Here is a 25,483-nt window from a genome sequence, read left to right on the forward strand (position 1 = left end):
ACGTGTCGCCGCTGTATTGTGTCATGTGGCAGTATCAGGTCAGCATATCATGACATGTAGCTGTTGTATCGTGTCATGTTGTCACTATCATGATGTATCGCTATATCATGACGTGTAGCTGCTGTATTGTGTCATGTTGTCGCCATCATGACATGTAGCTGCTGTATCATATGTCGCTGTATCATGACGTGTCACAGCTGTATCGTGTCTTCTCACCATCATGACGTGTCACTGCTGTATTTTGTCATCTTGTCACTATCATGACGCGTAGCTGCTGTATCGTGTCATGTTGTCACTATCAATGACGTGTCGCTGCTGTATTGTGTCATGTCACTATCACAACATGTCGCGTCGCTGTATCATGAAGTGTCGCTTCTGTATCACGAAGTGACGTGTAGCTGCTGTATCGTGTCATGTCGCTGTATCATGACATGTAGCTGCTGTATTGTGTCATGTTGTCGCTGTATCATGACGCGTAGCTGCTGTATTGTGTCATGTCACTATCACGACATGTCGTGTCGCTGTATCATGAAGTGACGTGTAGCTGCTGGATTCTGTCATGTCGTGACTGTATCATGACGTGTAGCTGCTGCATCGTGTCATGTTGTCGCTGTATCATGACGCGTACCTGCTGTATTGTGTCATGTTGTCACTATCAATGACGTGTCGCTGCTGTATCATGACATGTAGCCATTGTATCATGCCATGAAGTTTGTATCATGAGGTGTAGCTGCTGTATCGTGTCATGTTGTCGCCATCATGACATGTAGCTGCTGTATCATATGTCGCTGTATCATGACGTGTAGCTGCTGTATCAAGTCATGTTGTCACTATCATGACATGTCGCCGCTGTATCGTGTCATGTCGCTGTATCATGAGGTGTAGCTGCTGTATCGTGTCATGTTGTCGCCATCATGACGTGTAGCTGCTGTATCATATGTCGCTGTATCATGACATGTAGCTGCTGTATCGTGTCATGCTGTCACTATCATGATGTGTTGCTGCTGTATCACGTCATGTTGTCGCTGTATCATGACATGAAGCTGCTGTATCGTGCCATGTCGCTGTATCATGACGTGTCGCCGCTGTATTGTCTCATGTTGCCGTATCATGTCAGCATATCACGATGTGTAGCTGCTGTATCGTGTCATGTTGTCACAATCATGACAGGTAGCTGCTGTATCGCGTCATGTTGTCGCCATCATGACATGTAGCTGCTGTATCGCGTCATGTTGTCGCCATCATGACATGTAGCTGCTGTATCGCGTCATGTTGTTGCCATCATGACATGTAGCTGCTGTATCGCGTCATGTTGTCGCCATCATGACATGTAGCTGCTGTATCGCGTCATGTTGTCGCCATCATGACATGTAGCTGCTGTATCGCGTCATGTTGTTGCCATCATGACATGTAGCTGCTGTATCGCGTCATGTTGTCGCCATCATGACATGTAGCTGCTGTATCGTCATGTCGCTGTATCATGACGTGTAGCTGCTGTATCGTGTCATGTTGTCACTATCAATGACGTGTCGCTGCTGCATCATGACGTGTCGCCGCTGTATTGTCTCATGTTGCCGTATCATGTCAGCGTATCATGATGTGTAGCTGCTGTATCACGTCATGTTGTCGCCATCATGACACATAGCTGCTGTATCGCGTCATGTTGTCGCCATCATGACATGTAGCTGCTGTATCGTCATGTCGCTGTATCATGACGTGTAGCTGCTGTATCGTGTCATGTTGTCACTATCAATGACGTGTCGCTGCTGCATCATGACGTGTCGCCGCTGTATTGTCTCATGTTGCCGTATCATGTCAGCGTATCACGATGTGTAGCTGCTGTATCGTGTCATGTTGTCACTATCATGACGTGTCGCTATATCATGACGTGTAGCTGCTGTATCATGTCATGTTGTCGCCATCATGACATGTAGCCGCTGTATCGCGTCATGTTGTCGCTATATCATGACATGTAGCTGCTGTATCGCGTCATGTTGTCGCTATATCATGACATGTAGCTGCTGTATCGCGTCATGTTGTCGCTATATCATGACATGTAGCTGCTGTATCGCGTCATATTGTCGCCATCATGACATGTAGCTGCTGTATCGCGTCATGTTGTCGCCATCATGACATGTAGCTGCTGTATCGCGTCATGTTGTCGCCATCATGACATGTAGCTGCTGTATCGTCATGTCGCTGTATCATGACGTGTAGCTGCTGTATCGTGTCATGTTGTCACTATCATGATGTGTCGCTGCTGTATCGTGTCATGTTGCTGTGTGATGTCCTGTAGCTGCTGTATCGTGTAATGATGTCACTATCATGACCTGTAGCTGCTGTATCATATGTCGCTTTATCATGACGTATTGCAGCTGTATCGTGTCTCATCACCATCATGACGTGTCGCTGCTGTATTTTGTCATCTTGTCACTATCATGACATGTCGCGTCGCTGTATCATGAAGTGTTGCTGCTGTATCGTGTCATGTCGCTGTATCATGATGTGTAGCTGCTGTATTGTGTCATGTTGTCGCTGTATCATGACGCGTAGCTGCTGTATCGTGTCATGTTGTCACTATCAATGACGTGTCGCTGCTGTATCATGTCATGTTGTCGCTGTATCATGACATGTAGCTGCTGTATCGTGCCATGTCGCTGTATCATGACATGTAGCTGCTGTATCATGACGTGTTGCTGCTGTATTGTCTCATGTTGCCTTATCATGTCAGCGGATCACGATGTGTAGCTGCTGTATCGTGCCATGTCGCTGTATCATGACGTGTCGCCGCTGTATTGTCTCATGTTGCCGTATCATGTCAGCGTATCACGATGTGTAGCTGCTGTATCGTGTCATGTTGTCACCATCATGACTTGTAGCTGCTGTATCGCGTCATGTTGTCGCTGTATCATGACGTGCAGCTGCTGTATCATGTCATGTTGTCACTGTATCATGACATGTAGCTGCTGTATCGTCATGTCGCTGTATCATGACGTGTAGCTGCTGTATGGTGTCATGTTGTCGCTATCATGACATGTAGCTGCTGTATCGTATGTCGCTGTGTCATGACGTGTAGCTGCTGTATCGTGTAATGTTGTCACTATCATGACATGTAGCTGCTGTATCATGTCGCTGTATCATGAGGTGTAGCTGCTGTATCATGTCATGTTGTCGCTATCATTACATAGCTGCTGTATCGTGTCATGTTGTCACTATCATGACATGTCGCCGCTGTATCATGTCATGTTGCCGTGTGATGTCCTGTAGCTGCTGTATCGTGTAATGTCACTATCATGACGTGTAGCTGCTGTATCATGTCGCTTTATCATAACGTGTCGCTGCTGTATTTTGTCATCTTGTCACTATCATGACATGTCACTGATGTACTGTGTCTTGTCACTATCATGACGTCGCGTCACTGTATCATGAACTGCCGCTGTTGTATCGTCATGTCGTTGTATCATGACATGTAGCTGCTGTATCGTGTCATGTCGCAGTATCCGTTCCTGTAGCTGCTGTATCGTGTCATGTCACTGTATCATACGTAGCTGCTGTATCATGTCATGTCGCTGTATCATGACCTGTAGCTGCTGTATCGCATCATGTTGTCGCTATATCATGACATGTAGCTGCTGTATCGTGTCATGTTGTCGCCATCATGACATGTAGCTGCTGTATCGCGTCATGTTGTCGCCATCATGACATGTAGCTGCTGTATCGCGTCATGTTGTCGCCATCATGACATGTAGCTGCTGTATCGTCATGTCGCTGTATCATGACGTGTAGCTGCTGTATCGTGTCATGTTGTCACTATCATGACATGTCGCGTCGCTGTATCATGAAGTGTTGCTGCTGTATCGTGTCATGTCGCTGTATCATGATGTGTACCTGCTGTATTGTGTCATGTTGTCGCTGTATCATGACGCGTAGCTGCTGTATCGTGTCATGTTGTCGCCATCATGACATGTAGCTGCTGTATCGTCATGTCGCTGTATCATGACGTGTAGCTGCTGTATCGTGTCATGTTGTCGCCATCATGACATGTAGCTGCTGTATCGTCATGTCGCTGTATCATGACGTGTAGCTGCTGTATCGTGTCATGTTGTCGCCATCATGACATGTAGCTGCTGTATCGTCATGTCGCTGTATCATGACGTGTAGCTGCTGTATCGCGTCATGTTGTCGCCATCATGACATGTAGCTGCTGTATCGTCATGTCGCTGTATCATGACGTGTAGCTGCTGTATCGTGTCATGTTGTCACTATCATGACATGTCGCGTCGCTGTATCATGAAGTGTTGCTGCTGTATCGTGTCATGTCGCTGTATCATGATGTGTACCTGCTGTATTGTGTCATGTTGTCGCTGTATCATGACGCGTAGCTGCTGTATCGTGTCATGTTGTCACTATCAATGACGTGTCGCTGCTGTATCATGTCATGTTGTCGCTGTATCATGACATGTAGCTGCTGTATCATGACATGTAGCTGCTGTATCATGTCATGTCACTGTATGACGTGTCACCGCTGTATTGTCTCATGTTGCCGTATCATGTCAGCGTATCACGATGTGTAGCTGCTGTATCGTGTCATGTTGTCGCTGTATCATGACGTGTCACCGCTGTATTGTGTCATGTTGCCGTATCATGTCAGCGTATCACGATGTGTAGCTGCTGTATCGTGTCATGTTGTCACTGTCATGATGTGTCGCTATATCATGATGTGTAGCTGCTGTATCATGTCATGTTGTCACCATCATGACTTGTAGCTGCTGTATCGCGTCATGTTGTCGCTGTATCATGACGTGCAGCTGCTGTATCGTGTCATGTTGTCACTGTATCATGACATGTAGCTGCTGTATCGTCATGTCGCTGTATCATGACGTGTAGCTGCTGTATGGTGTCATGTTGTCGCTATCATGACATGTAGCTGCTGTATCGTATGTCGCTGTGTCATGACGTGTAGCTGCTGTATCGTGTAATGTTGTCACTATCATGACATGTAGCTGCTGTATCATGTCGCTGTATCATGAGGTGTAGCTGCTGTATCATGTCATGTTGTCGCTATCATTACATAGCTGCTGTATCGTGTCATGTTGTCACTATCATGACATGTCGCCGCTGTATCATGTCATGTTGCCGTGTGATGTCCTGTAGCTGCTGTATCGTGTAATGTCACTATCATGACGTGTAGCTGCTGTATCATGTCGCTTTATCATAACGTGTCGCTGCTGTATTTTGTCATCTTGTCACTATCATGACATGTCACTGATGTACTGTGTCTTGTCACTATCATGACATGTCGCGTCACTGTATCATGAACTGCCGCTGTTGTATCGTCATGTCGTTGTATCATGATGTGTAGCTGCTGTATCGTGTCATGTTGTCGCTGTATCATGACATGTAGCTGCTGTATCGTGTCATGTCGCAGTATCCGTTCCTGTAGCTGCTGTATCGTGTCATGTCACTGTATCATACGTAGCTGCTGTATCATGTCATGTCACTGTATCATGACCTGTAGCTGCTGTATCGCGTCATGTTGTCGCTATATCATGACATGTAGCTGCTGTATCGTGTCATGTTGTCGCCATCATGACATGTAGCTGCTGTATCGCGTCATGTTGTCGCCATCATGACATGTAGCTGCTGTATCGCGTCATGTTGTCGCCATCATGACATGTAGCTGCTGTATCGTCATGTCGCTGTATCATGACGTGTAGCTGCTGTATCGTGTCATGTTGTCACTATCATGACATGTCGCGTCGCTGTATCATGAAGTGTTGCTGCTGTATCGTGTCATGTCGCTGTATCATGATGTGTAGCTGCTGTATTGTGTCATGTTGTCGCTGTATCATGACGCGTAGCTGCTGTATCGTGTCATGTTGTCACTATCAATGACGTGTCGCTGCTGTATCATGTCATGTTGTCGCTGTATCATGACATGTAGCTGCTGTATCATGTCATGTCACTGTATGACGTGTCACCGCTGTATTGTCTCATGTTGCCGTATCATGTCAGCGTATCACGATGTGTAGCTGCTGTATCGTGTCATGTTGTCGCTGTATCATGACGTGTCACCGCTGTATTGTGTCATGTTGCCGTATCATGTCAGCGTATCACGATGTGTAGCTGCTGTATCGTGTCATGTTGTCGCTGTATCATGACGTGCAGCTGCTGTATCGTGTCATGTTGTCGCTGTATCATGACATGTAGCTGCTGTATCGTCATGTCGCTGTATCATGACTTGTAGCTGCTGTATCGTGTCATGTTGTCGCTATATCATGACATGTAGCTGCTGTATCGTCATGTCGCTGTATCATGACGTGTAGCTGCTGTATCGTGTAATGTTGTCACTATCATGACATGTAGCTGCTGTATCATGTCGCTGTATCATGAGGTGTAGCTGCTGTATCATGTCATGTTGTCACTATCATTACATAGCTGCTGTATCGTGTCATGTTGTCACTATCATGACATGTCGCCGCTGTATCATGTCATGTTGCTGTGTGATGTCCTGTAGCTGCTGTATCGTGTAATGTCACTATCATGACGTGTAGCTGCTGTATCATGTCGCTTTATCATAACGTGTCGCTGCTGTATTTTGTCATCTTGTCACTATCATGACATGTCGCGTCACTGTATCATGAACTGCCGCTGTTGTATCGTGTCATGTCGTTGTATCATGATGTGTAGCTGCTGTATCGTGTCATGTTGTCGCTGTATCATGACATGTAGCTGCTGTATCGTGTCATGTCGCAGTATCCGTTCCTGTAGCTGCTGTATCATGTCATGTCGCTGTATCATGACCTGTAGCTGCTGTATCGCGTCATGTTGTCGCTATATCATGACATGTAGCTGCTGTATCGTGTCATGTTGTCGCCATCATGACATGTAGCTGCTGTATCGCGTCATGTTGTCGCCATCATGACATGTAGCTGCTGTATCGTGTCATGTTGTCGCCATCATGACATGTAGCTGCTGTATCGTCATGTCGCTGTATCATGACGTGTAGCTGCTGTATCGTGTCATGTTGTCACTATCATGACATGTCGCGTCGCTGTATCATGAAGTGTTGCTGCTGTATCGTGTCATGTCGCTGTATCATGATGTGTAGCTGCTGTATTGTCATGCTGTCGCTGTATCATGACGCGTAGCTGCTGTATCGTGTCATGTTGTCACTATCAATGACGTGTCGCTGCTGTATCATGTCATGTTGTCGCTGTATCATGACATGTAGCTGCTGTATCATGTCATGTCACTGTATCATGACCTGTAGCTGCTGTATCGTGTCATGTCGCTGTATCATGACCTGTAGCTGCTGTATCGTGTCATGTTGTCACCATCATGTGTCGCCTCGGAATCATGACATGTCGCCGCTGTATGTGTCATGTTGTCACTATCATGATGTGTCATGATGCTGTATCATGACATGTAGCTGCTGTATCGTGTCATGGTGTCGCCATCATGACGTGTAGCTGCTGTATCGTGTCATGTTGTTGCTGTATCATGACATGCAGCGGCTGTATCGTGTCATGTTGTCACTATCATGACGTATCGCTGCTGTATCGTGTCGTGTCAATGTATTATGATGTGTAGCTGCTGGATTCTGTCATGTCGCTGTATCATGACATGTTGCTGCTGTATCGCGTCATGTTGTCACTATCATGACATGTCACCGCTGTATCGTGTCATGTCACTGTATCATGACGTGCAGCCGCTGTATCGTGTCGCTGTATCATGCCGTGCAGCCGCTGTATCGTGTCGCTGTATCATGACGTGCAGCTGCTGTATCGTGTCGCTGTATCATGACATGCAGCTGCTGTATCGTGTCATGTTGTCACTATCATGACGTGTCGCTGCTGTATCGTGTCATGTTGTTGCTGTATTGCGTCATGTCATATCATGACATGTAGCTGCTGTATCGTGTCATGCTGTAGCAGTGTCATTGCAGTATCGTGTCACTTTTTATGTCATGCTGTTGTGTTGTCATGTGAATAAACAGAAGTGTATTTCACTCTGAGCATGAACATCACTTAAACTATATGAAAAGTCCATCCGGCAGGGAGAAGTTCATCACAAGCCTCATAAAAGCCGAGGTGGCATTAATCACCTCCACATCGGTAACAGAAATCTTCACAAATTCCTCATGAAGAGAAACAGAAATGCAAAATTAATTATTTCCCAAACCGTCAGAGCGCTGGACGAGGTTATGAAGCTTCAGCGGCTGAAGCCTCAGGCACAAAACACACACTGGGTGATATTGTGCTTTTACACTCATCCCCTTATTTACAGAAATTCACTGATGGTGTGAATATTTCATAAACACACACACGCATGCTTGTTCACAGAGATTAATTTTTAATAAAAACATCACCTCGTCTCTCTCCTCACACTCAAACCTAAACACATTTTTTTTGCAATAAACAGCTCATCCCTTCTTTCTTTTTACCGTTTTATTCTCCTCTCTTCCCCATCTCTCTCTCAACTCTCCAACCTGTTTTTCACTTTCATCTTTGTTTACCTCCATTCTGTCGTTTCCTCAATTTTCCCATCTGTTCTTTCCTCCATTTCTCCTTCGTTTCCTTCACTCTTCAATTTTTCCTTATCCCCTATTTTCTGATCCCTATTTTTCCCTTTTCTTTCTCACAAACTCCTGCTCTCTATTTCTGCTGTTCACTACCACTTATTTTCTTTTTCCTTTCCTTTATGTCTTACTTTCTCTCTCCTTCCTTTTCATTGTCTTTCTTCTCATTGCCTTTCCTTCTCTGTCCGTTTCCTTTTTTCTTTCCTTTGTTGTGTCCATTCCATTTCTTCGTCTTTATTTCTTTCAGTTGTTTTCTTTGTTATTTCTCCCTATCTGTCTGTCTTTCATCATCCATTTCTCTCTCTTTCTTATACTTCCTTCTTCATTTTTCTATGTTCCTGTCTTGCCACACTCACCCTGTCCTTCATCCTCCAGCTCTGTGCGAGAGCTTTCGAGCCCTCGATCTTCTCCAGGTGGCGTTTCTTCATGAAGGCGAGAGGAAGGTTCCAGTCGCTCATGTCGGCTTCGTCTTCCTCAGAGAGCGCCACGGCGGGCGAGTGAAGCAGCTCCACGTCCATTTTCATCAGGCTCCTAAAACGTGCACACACACACACAATAGGCCAACAGTCACAGACAGAATTAAAATAATTTTTTTTTAATTTTTGACTTGATACCTTATAGAAACTTCATATGGATTTTCATTCTGTTCCTATATTTATGACACCTGTAGGACAGACGGTTTAAACTTCACTGCAGTTTCTCTGTAACACAACAAGCGATGGCTTTTTTTTGTGTGTGTGTGTGGGGGGGGTGCCTTATTAACTTCAAAACAGATTAAAAAGGAGCCTGGTGACGGAATGACTGATTACAGCTCATCGTGAACTTGCTTCACGAACATTCTACAACATTAAACGTAACTAGAAATGGATAAAAAGTATAATGTGTCATTCTTTAATTTCAAAGATGCAATCGTTTCCCGATGGCTGCGGAGGAATTATGCCGGGATCAGAATACACAAATTCAGACTGATTCTGATGCGATAAATTTCCAGCGTTGGACTCGAGTATGAACATCAGGAACGATGTTGAAGCCTTGTAGCATGAAATAATCGAAGAACAGCGACGTGGTGTCCGCGACGCCCCACAATACTGTGACGGAAAGTCTAGAATGTCAGAAATTTGTGTATTTTCTCGCCTCGCCTGACGACTCCTATGACACACGTTCCTTGATAGCCATGTTTGAGAATTTCATCACCCTCCTCCCAGATGACACACAAGGACGTGAATGATGATTGAGGACAAACTTGTCACGCTGCCTTGTCTCATACAGCGAAAGAGAAACAGCAAGTCAATTTAAAAGAAAGAAAGCACAACTTTATTCATCACACACTTGTGAAATCCCTCTCTGCATTTAACCCATCTGAAGCAGTGAACACACACGTGAGCAATGAGCGCACACACACACACAGAGCAGTGGGCAGCCATTTGGGAGTTCGGTGTCTTGCTCAAGGCTGTCTCATATTAACCTGTCTTATTAATATTAGCATGTCTTTGGATTGTGGGGGAATCCGGAGCACCCAGAGGAAACCCATGCAGACACAGATGGAACATGCAAATTCTACACAGAAAAGCCCTTGCTGGAACCCAGGACCTTCTTGCTGTGAGGTGACCATGCCGCCCATGGCACGGTGGTGTAAGTGGTTATGGCGTGATGATTCATTAAGCCAGGATCTCACTTGGCTGCAGCTTGGAGACACAACAATTGCGATAAAATATGCAAATTAGCGACAATTTTCATGTGGAATCATACTGAATTGATATTCGCATATTTTACCGCAATTGTTGTGTCTCCAACTAGTCGCAGGCTGTCGCAGCCTGGCTTTCTCATCTCATCTCATCTCATTATCTGTAGCCGCTTTATCCTGTTCTACAGGGTCGCAGGCGAGCTGGATCCTATCCCAGCTGACTACGGGTGAAAGGCGGGGTTCACCCTGGACAAGTCGCCAGGTCATCACAGGGCTGACACATAGACACAGACAACCATTCACACTCACATTCACACCTACGCTCAATTTAGAGTCACCAGTTAACCTAACCTGCATGTCTTTGGACTGTGGGGGAAACCGGAGCACCCGGAGGAAACCCACGCGGACACGGGGAGAACACTACACCACTGTGCCGTCCAGTTTGTGACTCATGAGGAAATTGACTATTTCAAGACACTTTTGAAACTCAGCGAGATCCTGGCCTGATGAATCAGACATGCTGACCACAGTGAAAGACGAAAATTACAGCATCACGCGGTGATCAGATGATCTCGGCCGGAGAGGAATAAAACGCTGATAGCGGCGTTTTATTCTGCACTGCACTTCAATTCTATTCAAATCTGAGCATCTAGAGGAAACTTTTGATCTGGAAATGAGCAGGCCACTGCAGTGAACGTGCAAATAGCCCGTGACGTCATCGGGGACCTTTTTTCTGAGCATGCATTAGCTACTTTCCCCTGAAAAGTGCTGGGAGCGCCGGTGTAGTCTCATCTCATTATCTCTAGCCGCTTTATCTTGTTCTACAGGGTCGCAGGCGAGCTGGATCCTATCCCAGCTGACTACGGGCGAAAGGCGGGGTTCACCCTGGACAAGTCGCCAGGTCATCACAGGGCTGACACATAGACACAGACAACCATTCACACTCACATTCACACCTACGCTCAATTTAGAGTCACCAGTTAACCTAACCTGCATGTCTTTGGACTGTGGGGGAAACCGGAGCACCCGGAGGAAACCCACGCGGACACGGGGAGAACATGCAAACTCCACACAGAAAGGCCCTCGCCGGCCCCGGGGCTCGAACCCAGGACCTTCTTGCTGTTAAAACGCTGATAGCGGCGTTTTATTCTGCACTGCACTTCAATTCTATTCAAATCTGAGCATCTAGAAGAAACTTTTGATCTGGAAATGAGCAGGCCGCTGCAGTGAACGTGCAAATAGCCCGTGACGTCATCAGGGGACCTTTTTTCTGAGCATGCATTAGCTACTTTCCCCTGAAAAGTGCTGGGAGCGCCGGTGTAGTGTGGCTTCTTATTTCTTGTCTAGTTCTTCCAGTTTTGCGCACACACACACTACTGACACTAACATGCAGTGAACACCCTCGGGTCGCGTCCCAAAGCGCGCAGCAGCAGCAGCATGCCAGCCGAACCGAACCGAGCCGGTGTGTGATGTGTTCAGACCTTGCAAAAGACACGGCAGCGTCCACAACCTCAAGCACGAGCCGCGAGACAAATCCAAAAATAGTCGTTTGGTGTTTTTATTTTTTTTATTTGATTGCACTTTGTGTGATGAAGGGAACCGTGAGGCCGAGTCTTCGTTAGGGGTAATGGACCGGACGCAGGCCCACCATCACCACCACCATCATCATCATCATCTTCATCGCTTTCAGTCCCATTCACGCGCTCCGGCGCGGATAAACGCGTCCCCGCGCGCCTTCGCGTCCTCTTCTGCTTCCGGTACCGGGAGGCTGAAAGTGCAGCAAACTCGCTTTCTCACTTTTGCTTTTCTTTTTTTCTTTTTCCTTCGCCGACATGAATTGTTGCTCAGCACTCGCGCAAGGGCGCCGCCATCTTGTCGCACGCCCAGAATGCACCACAGGAGTGCGCGATGACGTCAGCACGTCCTGCGTCATCACCCGGCGTCTTCAGTGTGTTGAAAGTCAAACAGCTCGAAAAAAAAAAAAAAAAACGTTCAAAAGTTTGGGGTCACTTTGAAATGTCCTTATTTTTGAAAGAAAAGCACTGTTCTTTTCACTTTAAACTCATCAGAAATCCACTCTATACATTGCTAATGTGGTAAATGACTATTCTAGCTGCAAATGTCTGGTTTTTAAGGCCCATTTCCGCTACGTTCACACTGCAAGGCTTAATGCTCAATTCCGATTTTTTTGTGAAATCCGATTTTTTTGTGAGGTCGTTCACATTAACAAATATATGCGACTTGTATGTGATCCTCAGTATGAACGAAAAGCGACCTAAGGCTACGTTCACACTGCAGGCTGAAGTGACTCAAATCCGATCTTTTCGCCCATATGTGACCTGTATCTGATCTTTTATTGACAATATGAACGACACAGATCCGATTTTTTCAAATCCGACCCAGGCCGTTTGGATATGTGGTGCTAATTCCGATTCCTATCCGCTCTTTTCATATGCGACTTCAGTCTGAACCGCCAGGTCACATTCATCCGACTTACACGTCATCAACAAGCCACAAACGTCACTATTCTGCGCTGAAGTAGGCGGCGGGTCTCTCAGAAAAAGTTACAACAACATGGCGCATAATCACGGGCGCAGATAGACGGTGGGACTCGTCCCACCCAGATTTAAATTCACCTCGTTCGGTCCCCCTCCACTTATAGGGAGGAAAAAACATCTATGCTGTCTTTCTTTGCATAAGGCAAACCTCACGGAAAAATCAAAAGACTAATTACCATTCGGTTTATTGAGATGCACGGCAGTGTATACATAGTTGCAACAATTCACATAAAACAAAACAAAGACTGATATTCGGTTGGTTGAGCTGCACAGACTGCACAGGTTGCGAGCTCGAGCTTGGTTGCTATGGTTACTAACAACAAGTTTGACAGGCATATCGGGGTTGGGGTTGGTTTGCTGGCAGCTTTGTCCCCCCCCAGTTCAAAAAACGTATCTGCGCCCCTGCGCATGACATCAATGCGAGGGACGCTTCGGGCTGTGAAGGTTCTGAATCTTCTCAATGGAAGGACGCAGAGGTTAGGGAGCTGATTTCCATTTGGGGGGATGCAGCTATTCAAGCTAGATTGGATGGGTCATACCGCAACCGGGCGGTTTTACTTCCGTAAACACTGGCCATGCTCACTGCGTGTGACGTCGTCGTATCCTGCAATGCGCATGCGGAACACTTTTAGGTCGCTTTTCGTTCATACTGAGGATCACATACAAGTCGCATATATTTGTTAATGTGAACGACCTCACAAAAAAATCGGATTTCACAAAAAAATCAGAATTGAGCATTAAGCCTTGCAGTGTGAACGTAGCGTAAAAGTGTTCCGCATGCGCATTGCAGGATACGACGACGTCACACGCAGTGAGCATGGCCAGTGTTTACGGAAGTAAAACCGCCCGGTTGCGGTATGACCCATCCAATCTAGCTTGAATAGCTGCATCCCCCCAAATGGAAATCAGCTCCCTAACCTCTGCGTCCTTCCAGTGAGAAGATTCAGAACCTTCACAGCCCGAAGCGTCCCTCGCATTGATGTCATGCGCAGGGGCGCAGATACGTTTTTTGAACTGGGGGGGACAAAGCTGCCAGCAAACCAACCCCAACATGCCTGTCAAACTTGTTGTGGGTTACCATAGCAACCAAGCTCGAGCTCGCAACCTGTGCAGTCTGCGCAGCTCAACCAACCGAATATCAGTCTTTGTTTTGTTTTATGTGAGTTGTTGCAACTATGTATACACTGCCGTGCACCTCAATAAACCGAATGGTAATTAGTCTTTTGATTTTTCCGTGAGGTTTGCCTTATGCAAAGAAAGACAGCATAGACGTTTTTCCTCCCTATAAGTAGGGGGGGACCGAGCGAGGTGAATTTAAATCTGGGTGGGTCCCACCGTCTATCTGCGCCCGTGATTATGCGCCATGTTGTTGTAACTTTTTTTGAGAGACCCGCCGCCTACTTCAGCGCAGAATAGTGACGTTTGTGGCTTGTTGATGACGTGTAAGTCGGATGAATGCGACCTGGCGGTTCAGACTGAAGTCGCATATGAAAAGAGCGGATAGGAATCGGAATTAGGACCACATATCCAAACAGCCTGGGTCGGATTTGAAAAAGTCGGATCTGTGTCGTTCATACTGTCAATAAAAGATCGGATACAGGTCACATATGGGCGAAAAGATTGGATTTGAGTCACTTCAGCCTGCAGTGTGAACGTAGCCTTCCAGCAACTCTCACTCCAGTGTTCTAATGGTACAATGTGTTTGCTCATTGCCTCAGAAGGCTAATGGATGATTAGAAAACCCTTGTACAATCATGTTAGCACAGCTGAAAACAGTTGAGCTCTTTAGAGAAGCTATAAAACTGACCTTCCTTTGAGCAGATTGAGTTTCTGGAGCATCACATTTGTGGGGTCGATTAAATGCTCAAAATGGCCAGAAAAATGTCTTGACTATATTTTCTATTCATTTTACAACTTATGGTGGGAAATAAAAGTGTGACTTTTCATGGAAAACACTAAATTGTCTGGGTGACCCCAAACTTTTGAACAGTAGTTTATATATATATATATATATATATATATATATATATATATATATATATTAGGGTGCATCAGTTGCCCCGTAAAAATGAAAAGTTCCTCCGATCATGATGCATTTTTGTTTTTATGTTCCTTTTGGTAAGAAAACACACTGGGTAAAATATTTTGACAAAATTCAAAAGTTTAATGGTGGCACCAGGAGCTCAAAGTTATGGAAAAAGCTGCTATTTTATGGCAAAATTTCGATCACTTTTCATGAAACATTATGGCACCTTATAGAGTATACCAAATATCTTAGATACTGTAGACAGTATGTCTATAATGTCTAAAAATATTTGGAGGTTTATTTTAGGGTGTCACTAGCATTATCTATCAATGTTATAACCCTGGTTTTAAGCTTGCCGCCTATGCACATAATGCAAGCCCCTAATAAAGTTATAATGACGCTGGATTACCTGTTTTCAAGACAACTGCAGATATAAGTGAAATGTTAAGAAGCAAATTCTCAATGTCTATTTCCTATGCATACATGTCAACCCCTATGGATTTTGGCATTTTAAAAATGGTACGGGCGTAGTGGTATTCAACTACGGATTTTTCTACATATTCACCTTAAAATTATTTTGATTTATTACCATCAAAAAAATCGTCATGAAATACAAAAATGCATGGGAGCCGCCATTTTCTACATTTAGAATTACTCAACCAGTACTTCCGCTAGTACCAACAAGCCATTCCGAATGTCTGAGCATGCGCAATTGTGATTTTCCTGCACACCGAGCAGGAAATAACAGCACATGTAGCGTAACAATAGACAGGTCAAGATGTCGGCACCACCGAAGAAAAAACTCAAAACATCTAAAACTGGAGGTCGCTTTCTTCCCGAATGGACAGAAACATTCAATGGAATAATTATCGCTTCCAAAATGGGTGCTGAGTATGTCAACTGCACAATTTGTTGTAGAGACGTGAAAGTGTTTGCCTCTGGAATTTACGACGTGAGGGAACACATGAAATCTCAAATGCATGTGAAGAATGCAAACCAGAAAAAGAGACAGCCATCAATTAATTTCTTCACGCAAAAGCCAACAAAGGTTTTATCTGACATTAGGTATTAGGTAAGATCTGATACATTTTTATTATGCATGAAATATTACTATGGATTTGGTATGGAAATTATGGATTTCTTTACCAGGGAGTACAGGTGAGAGCCGTGAGGGGTTGACATGTATGCCTATGTGGCCGTCTCAGATTTGGAGCCATTACTCTGTCTTTTGCTACAACTTGCACAATGTTCTGGAATCTTTCTTCTATTGTGGCAGAACCAACTTTCTCATGGGCTAGTTTAACCCCACACTCTGCCACATCATTTGTCACAATGAAGTTTGTGAGTGTTGCCTTTATCCTCTGGTAAGATGCCAAGCCATCCCATTGTGACACTGGTGTTGAGAGCAGATGATCATCAAATATATCAAAAGCTGCAAAGAACAGCCACGAGTCTTCACCTATGAAGTTTTCCAGTTTGAGGGCCACAAGAAATCAATAAATGGAGTCCAACATTGTGATTCAAACCTTACGCGAAAATATAAAATAAGCGTTTTTTGGCAAAAAATGAACCTCATGGTGCCACCATTAGACTTTTGAATATGGTCAAAAAATTCTACAGGATGTCTTTATTGGTGAAAAGGAACACCCAAACAAAAACGCATCAGATTTTATGAAAGTGAGGGCAACTGATGCACCCTAATATGTATACTAGTGCATCTCAAAAAATTAGGATATTGTGAAAAAGTTCAATATTTCCCATCAGTTATTTAAGAAAGTGAAAATGTTATATATTATAGACTCATTACACATAAACTAAAATGTTTCAAGCATTTTTCTATTTTAATTTTAATCAGTATGGCATACAGTACAAAAACACAAAAAAAAACATCTCAAAATATTAGAATATTTCATTTTGAGTTTGAGTAAAACAGTATGAACACAGTGTATCTCTCGGTCTAGTTCAGTACACACAACCACAATCATGGGGAAGACTGCTGACTTGACTGTTGTCCAGAAGATGATCACTGATGCCCTCCACAAGGAGGGTAAGCCACAAAAGGTCATTGCTGAAAAGGGTGGCTGGAAAAGGTGCACAAGCAACAGGGATGGCCGCAGTCTTGAGAGGATTGTCAAGAAAAGTCGATTCAAGAACTTGGGAGAGCTTCACAAGGAGTGGACTGAGGCTGGTGTCAGTGTATCAAGACCCATCACGAACAGACATCTTCAAGAAAGGGGATACAACTTTCGCAATCCTAATATCAAGCTACTCCTGAGCCAGAGACAATGTCAGAAGTGTCTTATCTGGGCTAAGGAGAGAAAGAAATGGACTGTTGCTCAGTGGTCCAAAGTCCTCTTTTCAGATGAAAGTACATTTTGCATTTAATTTGGAAATCACGGTTCTAGAGTCTGGAGGAAGAGTGGAGAGGCACAGAATCCAAGGTGTTTGAAGCCCAGTGTGAAGTTTCCACAGTCTGTGATGATTTGGGGTGCCATGTCATCTGCTGGTGTTGGTCCACTGTATTTTATCAAGCCCAAAGTCAACACAGCCATCTACCAGGAGATTTTAGAGCACTTCATGCTTCCATCTGTTGACGAGCTTTTTGGAGATGCTGATTTCCTTTTCCAGCAGGACTTAGCACCTACCCACAGTGCCAAAACTACTACCAAATGGTTTGCTGACCATGTTATTACTGTGTTTGATTGGCCAGCCAACTTGCCTGACCTGAACCCCATAGAGAATCTATGGGGTATTGTCAAGAGGAAGATGAGAAACACCCGACCCAAAAATACAGATACGCTGAAGGCCAATGTCAAAGCAACCTGGGCTTCAATAACACCTCAGCAGTGCCACAGACTGATCACCTCCATGCCACACCGCATTGATACAGTAATTCATGGTAAAGGAGCCCCAACCAAGTATTGAGTGTATAAATGAATATACTTTTCAGAAGTTGGACATTTCTGTATTGTAAATCCTTTTTTGATTGATCTTAGGAAATATTCTAATAATTTGAGATACTGGATTTCTGATTTTCATGAGCTATAAGCCATAATAATCAAAATTAAAACAAAAAAGGCTTTAAATATTTCACTTTACATGTAATGAATATAGAATATATGAAAATTTACCTTTTTGAATTAAATTATGAAAAAAAGGAACTTTTTCATGGTATTCTAATTTTTTGAGATGCACTAGTACACACACACACACAGAGAACAAAATATAATAAACATATAATTATTTCTTCATTGTGTCTAATTTATATGTAAACATTTTGGTCCACAGAATTTCCTTCAAAATCTGTGAATGAAATGATGAAATGTAACCAATTACAATAAGTTTGTGCAAAATTAAACAATTTCTTTGTTATCCAGTGTTATGTTTAGTATAGGTAATCGTATGGGGCTGAGTAAAATTAAGGATTAATTTCAAAACTTTGAAATCACGAGTGAAATTGATCCTTAATTTTACTCGACCCCGTACGATTACTTGTTTATAATATATAGGGCTAAATTCATATTTCGGAAGCCGTTCAAGTTCACAACATTTGTCATTCACGTTTTCTGAACCAATCAGGGTGCGAGACTATCTTGCACGTTTGAATCAGTTTCTAAAGCGTCTTTCATCACGACACGGCGACACGACACGAGGATTTTGAAAGTGGTTTACAAAATTTTATTGGAACTTCTTTACAAAAGCTGATTGCTAAATGCAAGAAGACAAAGACAAAATTTGCTCATTTTTGTAACCGTAACCAAGCAACGAACTAGCCAATAGCATTTCAGAAATACGGCCCCGTGTCAAGGAAAAAAAAGGCCTCCTTGATTGACCAATCAGAATTGAGTAATTTGGCCCTATGTATTATGAGTATAGGTAATTGTATGGGGCTGAGTAAAATTAAGGATTCATTTCAAAACTGGGCGGCACGGTGGTGTAGTGGTTAGCGCTGTCGCCTCACAGCAAGAAGGTCCGGGTTCGAGCCCCGTGGCCGGCGAGGGCCTTTCTGTGTGGAGTTTGCATGTTCTCCCCGTGTCCGCGTGGGTTTCCTCCGGGTTGTCTGTGTCTATGTGTCAGCCCTGTGATGACCTGGCGACTTGTCCAGGGTGAACCCCGCCTTTCGCCCGTAGTCAGCTGGGATAGGATCCAGCCCGCCTGCGACCCTGTAGAACAGGATAAAGCGGCTACAGATAATGAGATGAGATGAGATGAGATGAGATGAGATGAAAGCTCAAGCAATAAACCATGCTGCAGTCAAGCTAGCATTTCGGCGTATTGTTTTGTCCCCCCATCAAATCCATTTGACTCATCCTAGTTATTGTTTTTACATATATATTTAAATATTTGTTCATGCTATGTGAATTAAAACATTGTTTGGTTCAGATCTCTTAAAGGTCATAGGCAAAGGTTTTCAATTTATGCACATTTGAAACTTTATATGTTAAAAAATCCTCTGTAATTTTCTCCTGGTCCCAAGAAGTATTGTTAATAAGTAATAATTAAAGTAAGTTAGAATAAGTTAGCGCGGATCGCGGGGAATTTCTGCTAGGCGATTTTCGTGACTACTATGCACATGATGTCATTCATGGCAAACAAATCGCCTGAGTTGAGTCCACTTCCGCTTATTTGTATTGCCGTTCGGCTTGAGTGCAGACGTGCATTCAGGAATTTCCAAAGAAAAACCATGCCTTATTGTTGTGCAGTGAACTGTAACAACAGGACCGGTTCAGGAAAAAGTTTTTACCTTTTTCCGAGAGAGGAGAAGAGGCAGAGAGAGTGGATTGTGCGCATGAAGCGAGAGGGTTGGCAGCCGGGTAAATATGCCACTCTGTGCTCCAATCACTTTTTGAAGAATCCCCATCTGTTGGAGAGTTTAGGTGTCAGTGTCGGACAGAGAAGCTCAAACGTGACGCTGTTCCAACAAAATTCGAACACAAAATCAGGCAGTCAAAGAAGAAGCGGAGCAGCAACGCTCAAGTAAAAAGGAGAAGATTGGAGGTAAACATTTTTACCTTTGCTTGCAATTGACAAGTCAAGAATCCTGAGGGATCCTGTACAATCATTGTGGAAATGAGGCAAAAGGGATATTTCCCCGCTTAGAGTCGGCTATAAATAGTATGATGCTTGTATTACTATTAGCAATATATTATTATTAGCAATATAAACAAATCCACGTTATATTATAGGGATTATGTGTGTGCCCGTGTGGTTTAATTATTCTTCAAAAGGGCTCTTATTTAGTATTACGACGAAAGTAAGAATTTATAACTACCAGGAAAATCGTTTGGGCGCGAGTCTTGTTGAGGTCCGGGGTCACCGCGATCAGAGTCGGCCGAGTCGCTGTCCAATTCCGAGGCCACACGGTCAAACCAGTGAGCCACATTCACCGATTGCTTGGCAACGGCCATAGGGTCATACAGATACGGTTTCACCTCTCGATATTCAATTTGGAGAGTTCCTACTTCAAAATCGCTATCGCTTTCAGACATTTTACACAACCTCTCATGACCAAAGTCCGTACACGTGTGCTCGGTTCGCAGGTAAACACAGAACTGCTCCCGGTCTGTTTGGCTTGAATGACGTCATGACAACGGTCCCCTGGCGGTAAAAGTGAGATGTAAACAAACCTTCAGAACTTGCGCAAAACAGTATATTTTAACCGTTTTATTCCATTTTAGGGTGCAAATTAGACACCAGGAAGATTGAATTCACTTTTTGTGTCGTTCTTCTGGAAAATAAAGTTGATATTCTACGTTTCACCTCCAACCCTTGCCTATGACCTTTAAGCTCAAAACCAAAACCAGACCCAGAACCAGAGTGTCGAGCGCTCAGAGAGTGAGAAAGCGAGACACACAACAATTGTCTGGCTTTATGTAGAAGTCATTGAGCAATCACTGCAAAAAGTGACATCTTAGCAAGTGAAAACATCTTGAAAATAGTTGAAACAATCTAACATTTCCTATTAGAAGAATACAAGACACCAATTCTGAGATTACTAAACCTAGTTCTAGATTTCAACCAACTTATTCTAAGGGCATATTCACATCTACGTTGTTTGGTCCGGACCAAACGACTAAACGAACCAAATTTCCCTTGGTCCGGACCTTTTGGGTTGGTCTGAAAACAAACCACCGAACTCTGGTCTGGACCAAACAAGCGGACCGAGACCGAGCTGCAAGGTCGGACTCGGTCCGGACCAAAGGAACCCTGGTGCGGACCTTTTGGAGGTGTGAAAGCAGACCGGACCTAATCTGACAGTTTTGCTTTTTTGTACCTCGGGAGCTTCCGTTGTTTGTCGAGCATTATGGGAAACAGAGTCTTGACACTCCACCGCAAAGTGCAAACACTGTTTCGGTTGTCAAGGAAACCTTACAACAGTCGTTCAGCCATTCAGACCAGTGGTAGGCTAGACTACAGAGTACAAAAAATGAGTAGGGGGCAAACGTGGGCCGAGGAAGAAACGCGCACCCTTGTGGATATATGGGCAGATGTCCACATATCTGAGCTTTTGGAGAGAACACACAAAAATGCCGACGTGTTTGCTGTATTCAGTGAGAAAATGAAGGAGAAGGGGTTCACGCGCTCCCCAGAACAATGTCGGCTAAAAGTGAAGAAACTCCGTCAGACCTACATTAAAATCAGGGACGTTCTTTCAAAAAGTGGCGGGTACTAGCGACGCAAAAAAGAAATTCATCTATTACGATGGATAAGGCGAATATCCTGACACATACCTCCTCCGTCTTGCGTGAAGAGCCAGAACTGTCACAACATGATGTGCGCTCATCAGCGCTATCCTCCGTAGCCGCCTTGCCCTTTGAAGTCGTCATTGATAAATTACTTGTACAACAGCATAGTAATCGCACAATTGTGAAAACAGTAAAAACTGGAAAAAACATATAGCTTTGATGACATTAAAAAGAATAACAGCACGGAAAGCCTCCATGACTACTTTTGAACTTAACGCTTTGTGCGCGTGTCGTCTCTGACCAATAGCTGAACGACCTCAGGGCGCGTGGCTTTGCTGACAGATTTTGGTCCGCTTACTAAAATGTACAGTGTGAAAGTGAACCGCACCAAAATGAAAAAATAAAAAAAAACATTTGGTTCGGACCAAAGCAAGTGAACTATCGAACTATCCTGGTCTGAATACACCCTAAGATGGCTTATCGAGTAAAAATATCTGTCCATGCAGCAGGATCATTTCAGTCATATTAAGTTATTTTCTTCTCAAATTCAGTTTTCAATTTTTTTGCAGTGTGCAAAGATTGTCACATAAAAAAGAAAGAAAAAAGAGGGGAGAAAAGGGAACAGATAAGGGTTGATTAGACCAAAACATCTTATCGCTCCAGGCGCTCCACTCGAGCAAGAAGGAACAAGGAAAGCTCAGTGTACAGAGATCATGAGTTGTTCATGTGAACCTTAAAAAGGGAGACGGAGAGCATGCAAATGCATACACCAGTCAAAATATTAGGTACAAAGAGTACAGGGGGCTTCAAAAGTAGGTATACAGTAATGAAAAACAAACTGTTTGCACAAAACGTTCGTATTAAATGAAATCCAGCACCACTATTATAATACTGGTAATACTGGAATAGTCCTTATTGTATACCTGCTTTTGCAGCCCCCGTATAAAGAGAACAAGACGATATTCTAACAATGCCCTCTTTTGAGCAATCTATAGGAAACAGGAAATCATCTTGTTCTTTTTTTAAGGAGAGGAACAGACAAATAAATAGGACGGACAAGGGTAGCAAGAGGGCGGCACGGTGGTGTAGTGGTTAGCGCTGTCGCCTCACAGCAAGAAGGTCCGGGTTCCTTTCTGTGCGGAGTTTGCATGTTCTCCCCGTGTCCGCGTGGGTTTCCTCCGGGTGCTCCGGTTTCCCCCACAGTCCAAAGACATGCAGGTTAGGTTAACTGGTGACTCTAAATTGACCGTAGGTGTGAATGTGAGTGTGAATGGTTGTCTGTGTCTATGTGTCAGCCCTGTGATGACCTGGCGACTTGTCCAGGGTGAACCCCGCCTTTCGCCCGTAGTCAGCTGGGATAGGCTCCAGCTTGCCTGCGACCCTGTAGAACAGGATAAAGCGGCTAGAGATAATGAGATGAGATGAGGGTAGCAAGAGGTAACGAACGCAGACGAGGGATTAGAACAGGTGAGCAACAGAAGAATGAGAAAGGCAGGGGCAGAAGCCTTTATTTTGTCACATGTACACTAGAGCACAGCAAAATCCCTCCTCTACATTTAAGCCATCTGAAGCAGTGAGCACACGCACACACCCAGAGCAGTTGGGGGTTAGGTGCCTTGCTCAAGGGCACTTCAGCCATAGATACAGAGGGAGAGGAAAGTGTTGTTCATCCACTCCCCACACATTTTCCAGGGAATCAAACCAGTGACCCTTTGGGTCCAAGGCTGCTTCTGTAACCTTTAAACCATGGCTGCTCCCAAATCCAAGCTTCTGGAAAGGCTGATGGAGCTTTCATGAGTTGACTAGTGTGGATCTATTGTACAGGAATGGAAGGATGTTAACACCATGGGTCTTCTGACATCAGTGACCTTTATTGGAGAGTTGTAGGAGGTCTTGCCTACTTTTCATGATTGAGGGACTTCACCAGCACTTGGTCACCTGGAACGAAAGGGTGAGCGGGCTTTTCTGTGGAGAGAACAGGACATGTTACCATGAATACTGTTCAATTTCTCAATCAAAGCTTGGTTGTAGTCACCAACAGCAACATCCAAGTCATCTGGGTTACCTTTTACCCATGGTGTGGAGAAGGGTCTTCCCATGATAATCTCAAAGGACGTCAACTTAGTAGTGGCACTCGGTGTCATTCGGATCTCACACAGAACAGCAGGTAACACGTCAACCCATGACTTACCAGATTCCATCGTAGCCTTCGTCAAACATTCTTTCAGCATTCTATTCATTCTCTCAACTGCCCCTGACGACTGTGGATGGTAGGGAATGGGAAAGTTCCAGTTAATGCTTCAGTACTGACACAGCCTCTGTGTAACTTTAGAAACAAAAGGTGTACATTGGTCATCGTCAATGGCAGACGGAATGCCATAACAAGGGATAGTTTCTTTAGCAAGAATTTTCACAACAGTGCAAAGGAAAGCTTCAACCTGCACTGAAAAGGAAACTGTGGCAGCGGGGGCGTGGTCAAGCACCGGTCTGTGACAGGAGGGCGGAGTCGGGGAAGGTAAGTGGCAGATTCACTTCACCTGAGAGCAATTAACCTGTGTTTGTGTGTCTTCCCAGGGACCGCGCCCTATTTAGGGAGGGAGAGCGAGAGCAGAGGAGATCTCTCCCGAACCAGACACCTGATGTGTGTGTGTGCGTGTGTCTGGGTAAAACCTCTTGTGTCCCCTGAAAAGTGGAACAATTAAACTGTTTGTTGAACCTGATCTCTGTCCTGCCGTCCTCTGTGCTCCACCCACACCTAGGGAAGTCTACAGTGGTGCCGAAACCCGGGAATGGAGCACCAACCCAGCAGCCCCATGGAATCCTCCCCGTTCACCGACCTGGTCCACGCCCTCGCCACGGCTCAGCAAAGCCAGCACCAGGCGCTCGTCACACTCCGAAAGGAACAAGAGCGGCGCTTCGATGCCCTGGTGCTGGCCCAGCAAGAAGATCGCAAGGCGTTCCGGCGTCTCCTCGCGTCGGCGGGGCCCACCAGCGCTCCGGCCGCGGGCCCGTCTCCCCTCACCTTAACTAAGATGGGCCCGCAGGATGACCCCGAGGCTTTCTTCACGTTATTCGAACAGGTCGCTGAAGCCTCGGGGTGGCCGATGGAGCAGCGCGCGGCGCGCCTCCTCCCCCTCCTGACGGGAGAGGCGCAGCTGGCTGCACTACAGCTCCCCGCCGATCGCCGGCTGGCCTACGCCGACCTTCGCCGGGCTGTCCTTCAGCGCGTGGGGCGCACGCCGGAGCAGCAGCGCCAGCGCTTCCGCGCGCTGCGGATGGAGGAAGTCGGCAGCCCGTTCGCGTTCGGCCAGCAGCTCCGGGACGCCTGCTGGCGGTGGCTGAGGGCCGAAGATCGCGACGCCGAGGGAATCGTCGATCAGGTGGTACTGGAACAGTTCATCGCCCGCTTACCAGCAGGAGCCGCGGAGTGGGTCCAGTGCCACCGCCCGGCGTCGCTGGATCAGGCAGTCGAGCTGGCGGAGGATCATCTGGCGGCTGTCTCGGCGGCAGGACAGCGGATGTCGACATCTCTTCTCTCCTCTTCTCTTTCTCTCTCTCTCTCCCCTCCTTCTGTGTCCCGTCCTCGCCCCATTCCCCCACCGCGGAGGCGGGGGCCGGCACCACCCCTGCCGGCCCGCCGCACCCGCGGTGTCCTCCCGTGTCTCCCTTCTGTGTCTGTCTCTCCCCCACCTCAGGTGAGTGAGCCCCAGAGCACCGGTGCAGAGGGGAAGCCCGGGCCGGTTTGCTGGCGCTGCGGGGAACCGGACCACCTTCAACAGCAGTGCACAGCAATGGAAGTGGGCGCGGTGGTTCGGATCCCCGACGCGCCAGAGGCCGCCCTCGATCGGGCCGGAGCGTATCGCATACCGGTGAGTATCCAAGGGGCTACATATCAGGCATTGGTGGATTCTGGTTGTAATCAGACCTCAATTCGCCAAAGCCTGGTTC

At 45.5% G+C, this 25,483-nt stretch overlaps 1 protein-coding gene across 3 annotated transcripts in view; it reads right to left on the reverse strand.

Moving 5' to 3' along the window:
• rptor (regulatory associated protein of MTOR, complex 1) overlaps positions 1-12,149 on the reverse strand; it is a 138,825-nt gene extending 126,676 nt beyond the window's left edge. For all 3 annotated transcript variants that reach the window (XM_060918608.1, XM_060918607.1, XM_060918606.1), the window contains exons 1-2: positions 11,747-12,149; positions 8,938-9,112 (exon numbers count right to left, since the gene is read on the reverse strand). In XM_060918608.1, the coding sequence (XP_060774591.1) occupies positions 8,938-9,105 (168 nt within the window). In that variant the 5' untranslated portion in view covers positions 9,106-9,112; positions 11,747-12,149. The remainder of the gene's footprint in view (positions 1-8,937; positions 9,113-11,746) is intronic.
• Between the last annotated feature and the right edge of the window lie 13,334 nt (positions 12,150-25,483).

The sequence above is a fragment of the Neoarius graeffei genome, chromosome 4, assembly GCF_027579695.1.
Source record: "Neoarius graeffei isolate fNeoGra1 chromosome 4, fNeoGra1.pri, whole genome shotgun sequence".
Lineage (NCBI taxonomy): Eukaryota > Metazoa > Chordata > Actinopteri > Siluriformes > Ariidae > Neoarius > Neoarius graeffei.